General features: G+C 32.4%; 1 protein-coding gene across 2 annotated transcripts; it reads right to left on the minus strand.

The window, feature by feature from the left end:
- Positions 1 to 464: 464 nt before the first annotated feature.
- On the minus strand, positions 465 to 11,760 carry LOC111002332 (TATA box-binding protein-like 1). 2 transcript variants are annotated; one of them, XM_045630466.1, is made up of 4 exons: positions 11,449 to 11,760; positions 9,404 to 10,005; positions 3,968 to 4,062; positions 465 to 1,074 (listed from the first exon to the last, which is right to left on the minus strand). In XM_045630466.1, exons 2-4 carry the CDS (start codon positions 9,988 to 9,990, stop codon positions 860 to 862), a joined length of 897 nt encoding a protein of 298 aa, XP_045486422.1. In that variant the 5' UTR covers positions 9,991 to 10,005; positions 11,449 to 11,760; the 3' UTR covers positions 465 to 859. The 2 variants fall into 2 exon arrangements, with proteins under 2 accessions (XP_045486422.1, XP_045486423.1); XM_045630467.1 differs by lacking the exon at positions 11,449 to 11,760 and adding an exon at positions 10,761 to 10,929.
- Positions 11,761 to 12,435: the final 675 nt, after the last annotated feature.

The raw sequence follows: 12,435 nt of genomic DNA on the forward strand, positions 1-12,435 counted from the left end.
GTTCCAAATAAGCTATTTATTACTTATTGGTAGGAGAAACCAGTGTTTGTTGCGTTTCACGATTGTCAGATAGCGCTATTCGTCATGAAACGCGACGTATCTTATTTGGAACTTTTATCTTTCGAATAATTTAGGTTTTGCACAGTTATTTGGCCTTTATCCATAAATTGTGAAATAGGCCCTCAAACTCAAATATATCTTTATTCATATAGGTAAACATGTACACTTATGAACGTCAAAAAAAAAACAAATTACATTAATTGTAAATTTACATTTACAACCAGTTCGCAAGTCAAGGGCGTAGAGCGGGTAAGAAGAACTGGCAAAAAACTTTCCGCCACTCTTTTCAATCGCCAAATTTTTAATACAAATTGTTTGAACTGGAGCAAATCAATCCCAAAAGGATTAGGAATGTAATCAAGTAACTATATAACATTTATTAATAATAAAATAAAACACGCAAATTTATTGAAACGTATAATGTCTAAGCTGTATGTACAATCACTAATCTAACATCATTCAGTCATCACATCTTAAGAACAATTGTGAACACTATTATCACTACGAAACGGCAAATGAAAAGACTGAGTATCGTTACTGAGATTTATTCTCTACGATTTGGTTTCGGATCACCGAGGCGCGTATTCCAAAACGTTTCTCAAGTCAATCAGAAATATTAAGAAAGGAGATTAAGTCGATTCACGTTTCGGAATACGCCTCCGATCGCAATAGTCAAAGCGTCGCCGCGGCTGGAACGAAGCTAAAGCACCCGCCCTAATAAATATCTTTGGCATGAACCGACAAATTCATTGACAACCGATAGTTATTGCTCATAATGGTGTATTCGGGTGGTGGCGGGTCACTCCCAATCGTTCTCTTCATCGGAGAGGGTGACAAGCATCATGTTGTCCTGGGGTTTCTCTCTGCGGGGCTGGATGTCCATGGGCGGACGGCTGCGGGCGGCACGCTTCTGCCGAACCGCCTCTTCATCGGCTGCGGAACGAGGCTTGCGAAACTCGTACACCAGTGGGAAAATGCGCTCAACGGCTGACTGTACGTCGTTGACGCTGCGGGCTGGAAATTTAAGAAGTCAATTTGTTCATATAGGTAACAATATACACTTATGAACGTCAAAAAAAGAAATATACATTAAATGCCAGTTCTTAAAAGGGCGTAGAACAGATGAGAAGAACTGGCAATAAACTATCCGGCACACTTTTTAGTCACCATTTTTTGTTTTACACATGTTTTTAAGGAGACGTTACATGACATCTTGAGTGATAAATAATAATAATATAAATTAAAAGCAAAGATGTTTCTCAGATGACAAAGATCCTCTATCAGCAGGAGGCATGGTGAAATAGGAGCACGCACTTACATTCTCGTGGGAACAACACGCTATATATATATATATATATATATATGTCACCGTAAGATTGTAAACATCGTTATATTACAATCTATCTAGTAAGATTGTAAACTATCGATAGATTGTGAACCGTATCATTATGATTGCTATTTAACGCATCATTTTTCGCTATATTGTAATCTACCGAAGTGAAACCGTTAAATTACAATCTGTCCCGCGTCAAATTGTCAACTGTCTGCAAGTTCTTCCTGATTGGTCGGTCTCATTTCATTTAGAAATGAAATAGACGTGTCACTTAAATAAAATAAATTTATTATTTAATAGAAAATTAGAAATCCTGACATATGTTAGAAACAAATTGTAACGAAATATTTAATACTACTACAAACACAAATTCTAATTAAAAATTTCAAAAAAATCAACAATTATTATGTCTTTAAGCACAAATTATAAAAATAGAAATAACAAACAAATATGATGTGTGGCCGGGGTGGCGGGGGCACATACCGTTCAACCAATCAGAGCGCGAGTTGCATTCCGTCCTACGCCGGTTCACAATTTGACCGCTTCCCATCGATAGATTACAATCAAGCGAAAAATGATGCGTTAAATTGCAATCATAATGATACGGTTCACAATCTATCGATAGTTTACAATCTTACTGGATAGATTGTAATATAACGATGTTTACAATCTTACGGTGACATATATATACATATAGAAAGAAAAGTCCCGATGTCGTTATAATAGATTTTGACTGTATGTAATTTATGAAAGCTGTAAAGCTAAGCTTACGAAATAAATATAAATATAATTAATGTTAATAATGACAAAGAATTCTTGTATGAGCAGTATTAACTAGGTAAATAAAATCTCGAAATCAAATACTCAGTACAAACAATACTTGGACAAGGTCTTAATAAATTAATAAAACCGTATTTGTAAGACTTCAAACTCAGTCCTGGCACGTTTTACGACCTTTTCGACAAAAGCCTTTGTTACAATACAATAGCCTTATTTTATTTTTAGCCTGTGACATGAAGGCTTACAATTGAAAAATTTAACCGACTAGAAAAGGCGGTCCTTTATTTGTGGAAATCTATTTATATGCAGTAACTGATGTAATAAAATCGAAATTCTAGAAACGTTAATTAACTAATGTAGGACCAATTTCATAGATCATAGATGACATTTTTCTTTTTTAATGGCAATAGTTATAACTATAGATGACAATTGACATCTGTCAATTGCTACTTCATAGTGATGGGAACACAAAACATCGATTAAAGTGAATAAATCGATTTTTCTACTTAGTTATTTTCGTATCCATTAAAACAGTCCTAATCTACATATTTTTATAATTTATACTATAGCATTTGTGAAGTACAGTGTGAATAAAATATAATTTACGCATGTAGGTAACTTAATGTAGGTACTTATGGACGTCAGTAAAAATATTAATGCTTCCAAATTTAAATTTACTGCCAGTTCTCAAATCAAGGGCGTAGAACGTACGAGAAGAACTGGCAATAAGCTCTCCGTCTCTCCTTTAAATCGACACAGTTTTTTTTTACAAAATGCTTGTAAGCATCTGCTACCATATCTTCTTGTGTTACGAAAACCGAAAGTTTCACCCTTAACATGTTTGGTGATGTAGGAGCATACATACTGTGGGAACAAACACGTAGTATCAAGGTGAATCATGATGATGGAGTCTACCCAGTTGAGGATTTTATTTTAATCACTGAAGTCATGTTTATTGCGAGTTCTTCTCTACCGTTCTACGCCCTTGATTTGAGAACTGGCAGTAAATATCAAATTAGAAGCATTTAATATTTATTTCTTTTACGCTCAGAAGTATACATTGTTACCTACATGTATAAATCATTTTGAATTTATTTACAAAAGGTTTCCAAAACTCGATGCTTTCATATTGGTACATAAGAAAACTAAAATACTATGTTCAATATGACAAGCACTTATAGGCAAACAAAACTAATAAGAAGAAACAGAAATTTACCGATTCATTAATTATAAAACTAAAAGAAAATTGATTAATATTAAAGTGTCAGGTGAGCAACTATGGATATTCAGATCCATCTGGTTCATAATAAAACTTAATCTCTACATTGGTGGGTTTTGGGCCCAAAACCGTTCTTCCTAGTCGACTTGTGATGCCAGTTCTTTCGTAAACATAATCGTATCATGCGAATAATATTTAGGTGACAAATGAATAACATATAAGATATCGTTAAAATTAGATTTAAATTTTGGGTAGTCAGATAACGCGGAAGCCGCGTTTAAAGTTATCACGCTAGTGAATGAACCCATTGGCGTTGTACAATTTCCGTAAATACAAAATAATATATAGAAAATCACTCTGCTGCGTAACGATTCGTAGCATTTACGACTAGTATCTTGAAAATAAACCGTATACGTACGTACGTATACGTATATATAAGTAACAATTTTAGATAAGTGACATTGCCGATTCGAGTTCGATCCTAGCAAAATATAGTTTAAGTATATATGACAAAGAACTTTAAAAATATTGCTATATTTTTTTTAAACGCTTAATTATAATTGAGTTTTCTCTACCTGTAATTGTGACTCCACCCGTAGAGAATATCTTCAATGTGGCCTTAGGATTATACAGTTTGTATGTCACACCAGGATGCAGTTCTGGTTCATAGCTGAAAAAAGACGCACATACATATTAATATTATCGCTATTGACATCGGAAAAACAGATTTATGAGAGAAAGAAGACAATAAAAGGATACAAGCGGCATAAGATACAATTATAGTGTACAAGGTACGTTTTACAGTACGAAAGAGCGTATATTAATTTATTATAATAATATTAATTATACAATATAATACAAATTAAATGAATTATTAGAATATTCTAATCGAATATTATTCATCGCATTCGCAAGACAGCTTCACTGATATGATACCGATACAGTTCGCATGGTAAGTTATTATTTTGGTTTTTACCTTATGGTCCTCAAAACTTTAGACCATCATTATCATCTAAACTGATAAAAAATATATTTTAAGAGATAACATCCAAATACCCATTCGTTTACCCATTTGATTTCATTTGAAATCAAACAATATATACAACTTTACGATATCCTAAATACTCTGAAATATTGTTTGTTTAATGTTATAGTTAAGATTTATTTTATTTTTAATTATTTTTGTCTATTAATGTACTTATGTTTTCTGTTTTATATATTTTGTTTATCAATGTTATCTGTTTTGGCTTTGTATAATGTCTAAGTGCTTTGTTGTTATGTGTATGTTAGCTGTAATATGACTAATAAATAAATGTCATATTGGTATGCAAGAATGCTATCGGCATCTTAGGAATTTCATTCTTATTTCAAATTACATAAATCATTTGCGTACGATATAGTGTATTTTAGTCTCATACTTGTGTAGATTTAGCTTCATTTTTATCAAGATTCATTCATAACAGCTCGTAAATATATACAAATAAAAACTTATCTGCGAGACGAGACTTTTTAAAATTCATTAAGCATTAGGAGGTATGTTAAAATGATAAACTTAAAACAGCTGTCAAACCATTTGTTCTATATGTTTTCTGACATATTTGTGACGACTTAAGACACCTACGAGAACTTGAGGTCTGCAGCAAATTCAAAGAAAAGCAATTCCCTCTTAAAACCGATAACGATTACCAAAAGTTTACTAGAATTGACTCACTAACAAAGCTTCGATACCAATAATTATACTTTATAAATATCAACCTTATTTTTTTTATATAGAAAAAAATAAAATAACCTAAACCTCATTATAATAACGAAGAAATGAACAAGAATCACAACTGAATTACAGCCCCTGATGGGCCAAAAGGTAGGTATTATAGTAGCTAGTGCCTGACCGATGGAGGGATGATCTGCAAACCACGGTGGAAGCTGTGTGGACTAAAGTTGCATAGGGAGCTAGATGAGGCCCAAGACATACTGTAAACGTATTATTGTTGAAGTGAAAATTCTTTAGACGCCTGAGGATAACATTTTTACAGAACATCACGAAGATGTGGAGCGTTTTTGTACATGATAAGGTAGTGAGCAATTGAGACCGATGAAGAGAGAGTGGGAAAGGGATATTGAGAAAAAATACACGCTTCTGGTTAATGTATTCGTTTAGTAGTTACATATTAGAACTTTAGGGGCAATTCTGTCAGCAAGCTAGTGCAATAGTCGCAGTTTCCGATGCCTAGTAGTCTGTACTCAAACACCTCTAACATATCTGCATCCTGTACCCTAGCCGTATGGGTTTCTTCAAGTGCCGAATGATAAGCTTTAGTAATACAATCCACGAAAACGCACCTCACTATTCCTACTTACTGTTTATAGTACATATGTGTGCAAGCTTTCGTCAATGTGTGAGTGTTATCGGTACACACGCACACTACAACAGTTGACGGTTCAACCAAAAATTGTTTTTGTCATCTAATAAAAAAAAAACAATTTCGACACCAAGAATGGATATCGCAAGATGATCTGCATGTTTGGAATCACATTGTAACGGAATCGCAGTCACTAGAACTTAACGCCAAAGAAAAAAAAAACTGTGTTTGGTTTACTAAATTACTAATTTATTTTTAAAAACATATATTACGCATTCAAGTGGCACAATTGTAGCATACATGTTATTGTTATCGAAACAAGTTTTCCGCGTCCTCCGAGGAAAGAATATCATGAGGTAGGTCATCATGAGCGAAAGGTGTTTGCCGCGAAAGTTAAATCTCAATGACGAAGCGAAAATTTAAGTAACATACCGTTTTCCTACGACCTAGGTATTACTCTATTTCACCTGAGTTATGTTAAATCCTTCTTAAAAAAGATTTTTTTCAATTTTAAATAGCGCGTATAATAAAATTAAAAAAAATATATATTTTTACAAGGTCGCCCTGAGTTGATCCCATAAATACTGTTATTGCTAATTTCTATTAATTTTAGTATTAAGCCGATTAAACCTTTAGAAATAAAATAAAATAAATCAGTGGCGCTACAACCTCTTTAAGTCTTGGCCTCAGATTTCTGAATCTGTTTCATGATCATTTTTAAATCTAATAGGCAAGTAGGTGATCAGCCTCCAGTGATACGTGGTCCACTTTTTGAGTATAAGACATGTCCTCAACGACAATGTTGTCATATTAAATGTGCACATAGAAAGGAATCCATTGGTGCACAGCCGGGATCGAACCTACGACCTTTAGGTATGAGAGTCGCACGCTAAAGCCACTAGACCAACACTGCTCATATACCTCTAGAAAAGTGATAGACAAATGGAATTGTTAAACCATTTAAGCATGGTCCAATTTAGCTTCCATTGAAATATGGTAAACTAATTAAAATCTTCGTAACGGCTTTTCTTGTTAAAGGACCCCGTATAACGTCAATAAAATCAACTATAGAAATGTGTGGCAATATCCAACGTCACGTTTTTGAGTTTTCCTGTTTTGGGCACTTGTTTGTCTTGCCAACTTTTACAGTTCAAAGGCCATGTCTGCGAAAAGGTTGGCTGGAAATTTTTATTTACGTCATACTCGCGCTATTGTTAAAGAGGGGGATACATTTTTAGACTTATTTATAAATATCAGTAACTCAAACGAACTTTCTACGTCTTCACAAAACTTTAGCCTGTTATGACGAAAACCAGATATTAAAAATAAAATTTATAATTTTACAATTAATTTCTGTAAAATATTATATAATTATTCAGCAATCATTGCAATATTCTAATAATGTTGTAACTCGGTACACTTTAATAATTTGTTAATTTTAGCCTGACGATTATTAATCGTAACATTCTAGATTTTTTTTTATAGACAAAGCAAACGCTTTAAGTTTCCTAAATTCTATAATCTACCCGAAACAATAACGACCGGTCAAATATAAAACCTGTCGTTAAGCAATAAATCTAGAGACTATAGCTAAAAACATTTAAAAAAAAGTTAAATTAAAGTTTTAAAAATCCAGCCCAGAATTTCTTCTTAAAAAACCAGCAATGCGTTTGCAACCGTTCTGGCAATGTCAGTAAGCACGGCCGGCCGTAATATACTATTATATATGAAACACAAAGTCGTAGTTCTTAATAGTTTCGATTTAAAAAATATATAGGTTTTAAGAACTTTCTAAAGTTAGCGATTTATCATTGCGCATTATATTGCTATTAATGGCTCCAATGCATAAATTAATAAATTATTATTTTCACCATGGTTACACGTTGTACTTTTATCAATGTAAGTTTACATAATATTTAATACGAAACCATAATATAATAATCATATTGTTTTAGAATGGTTATGCTGTTATTATGGTTATTGATATTAGGTGGACTAATTCAAATTAACTCTCTGGTGGTGGCGAGGTAATATATTCCCTGATTTCATAGTAAAAAGCTACCATAAAAACTTATTATATTAAAAGACTAATTGTGAGGTTCAGAAACGTATTTCAAAATCCTACATCAAGTAGGGTAGTCAGCCAAAGTATCCAGCCTCAACTATGTCTCTAAGAGGGGAGTGCATGATTTTTTTTCAATGCACCCAAACCAGAGCGGGTTCAAAATGCAAAATAAAAAGTTATTACTATATTACCGTTTTTTAAACAACATCCTTGTTGCTTACATTGAACCACAATAACTTAGGAAATAAGTTTTGGTCAACCACATAGTCGCTAGCTGCACTTGGAATGAGTACAATATTTTTATGTCATATAAGCTAATTTTTTATTAAAGCTAGGTCCGAAACTTTTTGAACTCATTGAGAAGACTTGGAAGGCAAATTCACTGGTATTAAATTGTTATTTGACATTAAAAAGGACCAAGCACTATTTTCACTATGTGACACAAGGAAAACCACAGAATGCACAAAAACAGATACAGTAGAAGTAATTAAAAACTTTAGTCAATCAAATAAATCTCAGCAATACACAGTTACGATGTTCTTATTTCATTTATCTTACTTCCTTTCCAAAAATATAACTTATCACACCTAGTCTAAAAAATAAAATACTGGCCTACAATCCAGAGCATATGTATTTTAAGACCAAAATCAAAACAAGAAATTCTATTTATATGTAAATAGTTAATAAGAATTACTATTGTTAATGTTGTACATTATTTGAAACATACAAATTTGTTGATGTATGTTTCGTAAAATAGGTGATGAATGTTGCGAAATGAATTAAAATTTTCTATAGCCAAAAACATTAGCTTATGGACAAGAGAAGCCAGTCTAGCTACTAACTACTACTATCAGCATCTACCCAGCAGGCCTCTTACATAAATTTATTTTTATGAAATTGCCTTGGTCTAGTCCTAGTATTTTATTTATATTTGCTTTAAATAAATATTAATTTATTATTACTTTATTTTAAATCTCATAAAAATCATAAATGTATCTTGTCATTGTTAATATTGGTAGTATAAAAGATGCTTGTAGAAGAAATGCTTACTAGGGACAGGAATTTTTTAGCTAGCAGATATACAAGATACATTGTTATATAAAAAATATGCGATTCAATACATAATATTTATGTCACCATTATTATAAAGACAGACTATTAAGAGCAAGTAGCTAAAAATTTATTGATATTTTATAAATGAATCAATAAATACAGTAAGTAAATAACTATTACATAACAAAGTTAAAATATTTCATTTGTAAGATTCCTTGACCCTGTATTATTCTGGTATAAAATATATATAATTAGCACCTATTTGTTACTTCACAAGTAAAAGACAAATACATTTTGAATACTTCAAATAATATAATAAGTTATGATTTCAAGTAAATATACTTTAAAATTTTACAAAGATTTTTTTATATTATTATATTAAGACATGTATAACTTCTAATCTATATTTAAAAATTGTACATTTGAAATTAACTACTTAATTTTAGGAGATTAGATCTATTAAAATCAATTTATGTGTAGAACTATTTTTGGAATGTTATTTATAGTACAACATACAGAAAAACATTACTTACTCTGCTTCCTTATATTTTTTTGAAAATGCTATGATCTTAATTCCAAAGGGCATTCGACAGGTCCCAAGAACATTGACTACTCGGAAGTTCCTGAAGCGCACTTGAAATCCAAGCTTTTGTAGTGCCCGTGCATATCTCCTTGCAGCTATTTTAGCCTGGTCTTCACTTGTTGCACCCGTGCATGTAATGCATCCAGACGACCAAATTGATGCAGTTGTGTAAGGGCGTCGCAGCTTCATAGTCACCATACCATTTTCACGTCGAAATTCAACATTCACACCATTCAACGCTATTTGTCTCAAGTTCAGGTGGCACTTAACACTAAAACTACACACAACATTGTTTATCACTATGTCAATTTCTGGAGTTTCTTCCTCTTCCTCTTGTGCCATTGGCTGAACTCCATCTCCAACATCCAGGCCCTGTTGAGGTGGCTGTCCAGGATTACCTGCTTCACAATATTCATGGTCGGGTACCATGTGTCTAGGCATTGTATGTGTATGATTAGACATTCCATGGTTACTAACTGCTCCATGTGTAGCTTTGCTTAATTCTTTAATACCATTCTCTTGGATGAGTGTAGCCATGACCTCCACGGCTTTCTGAAATTATAGAGTACTTCATCACACACAGAAAAATTACTAATCCATCTTAACTAGTAATATGTAATATAATATTGTTCAAATGTAAAACAATATTACATTGTACAGAAAGGATGTGTCCTATTAATGGTGTAGGGAAGTCCCTATTTCCTATCCAAGGATGTGCATGTTCAATTTGATATGGGAATTAGGTGTGGCTTAACATCAAAATTTATTACACAACTTTCTGTCCTCCAGACAAGTATAAAATGACCTTTGGGAATAAAATAATAATTTTGATATATAATTCACAAAAGTATTGCAGAATAGTTCTCATTTAATTATAATTATTATAACAAGGTCATTAAAGAGATTCAATTTTTGTGTTATGTTTTCATTTATCTATATATGTAACACAAGTACATTGAGATAGGTTAAGTTGAAACTCTGAACCTTAAAATGAATTTATAATTGCTTATAGCAATCATAATGTTGATTAAGTTTTTCAATCACATTGGCCGTTTATCAGCAACCCTCAGCCATAAACTGAACAAGCGCTTATTGAATTTTTTGATTGCACAACAATCTCTAAAGCAAAACATTTTAACAATGAAAAATGCTCAACAATATATTATGCAACAAAACCATACATTTTAACATGTTTTTTACGTTTTAATCAAGCATGAGGATTCTCTCTTGGATATAATGAACTTATTATTACATTTGTTATAATATAATTATACAAATTGAGATGAATCTTGGTTCAACAAACTCACACTGATATCCTGGCCTAATCAAAGTAAAGCAATGAGATTGTGATTCATAAAAATTGGGTCAATGATCTGCATGGACTTGGTGTGATTTCACGAAAATTCCATAGAAAGGATATAATTTGGGGCACTTCCCACGGCGCATTACGACGCGACAACATGACACTCGCACAGCTGACTGCCGGACGACCCCGCCCCTCCCACTCCTCATCAACTACCCCGCACCCTCCACGCGAACAGAATTCACCAGGCGTACAATGCAGTTGCACTCAGCAAGATGGTCCCTAGGGAAAGGATTATAACATCCTGACGAATGAGTAATGACTTAACATATTTTAAGAAATGAAAATCCTTCTATTTGACCTCTGTTCTGCTATAATACCGAAATAGTCAGCAGTTATTGACCCCTTACCAACGACCTAAAGTTAAAACACACGTGATTATACACACAAAGGACATCACGTTACATCTCTTTAGGATAATTTATCTGACCGCAGGGAATCGTGATATCATATCTTACATATCCATGAAATAAACCTTACAACTGCATATCTAGGTACTTCAAGGTACATTACAAAATTTGAAGACAAAAATAGAGATTCACATGATTAATAATTCATGGTTCTGTTAATTTTAATATACTGTATAAAGAATAAAAATTTATCTGTTTAGTATTAATGAAACAATGAATTACCTGAAATAATGTGCTATATTTGTCACAATTATTTTTACACCACCAGTGAAGTAATAATTTTCATTGCAATATCATTGAAAAATTCAGAATGTCTAGAACACTATGCTGAACTAAAAATAGTAACAATAATTCACAGAATGGTAAAATTTTACGATAAATATTGCTTATTGATATGGCTGATCGCGAATGCAAAAAATTGTAATCTTCAACACGTCCTGCTCAGCACCGCCATGTTCTATTCGATACGAACGACGAGAACAAAAGTGTTTTTTTATTTTTTTCAATACCACCCGAATTCCTACAGCGAATCATACAATATCCTTCATTCAATGTTCAGAACTTCAGACTATCGAAACAAAAGGAATCGAATAGTGCACAGATCTTTGTCTATGGAAGGAGAGATTAATGAATGAAGTTGTCTAAATGCGAATGAAAATTTTGCATACCCACAGGCACTGTTAATTTACACAGAAGCTGAAAAGCTACAATTATCTAATGTAGTGATTATGTATGTTTTATAGTTCTAAATATTATTTTCAAGAAAATATTACAGAGTTTACATTATATTTTCTTGAATAATTATTTTAAATAATTTGTTTTTCTTCTATTATATTAATTAAATAGCTATTTATTTTTATATCTGGAGACACAGATAGTGTAAAGATAAATGTGATATAATAAAACAACTTTGATGGATCTGAAACAACATGTCGTATGTACATTAATTTTACAATACTATTTATGTTCATTTACTAATTAAACTATAACTAATATATATTATAAAGTTTGCGAAGCTGTGAGGTAGTATTTACAGATGTACTGAAGATTTTTAAAATTGTTGTCAATAGAAACTTACAATTAATGTGAGTGTTACAGGCCATATATTAACCCGAAAAAAAATAATAAAAGGTTTACAGGTCATGCTTGTCCATGCGAAGCTGCAGTAGGATCAGTGGCGTAAGGGTTGTCCACCCCGGGTGTCACCCC

Source organism: Pieris rapae, chromosome 12 (assembly GCF_905147795.1).
Source record: "Pieris rapae chromosome 12, ilPieRapa1.1, whole genome shotgun sequence".
Lineage (NCBI taxonomy): Eukaryota > Metazoa > Arthropoda > Insecta > Lepidoptera > Pieridae > Pieris > Pieris rapae.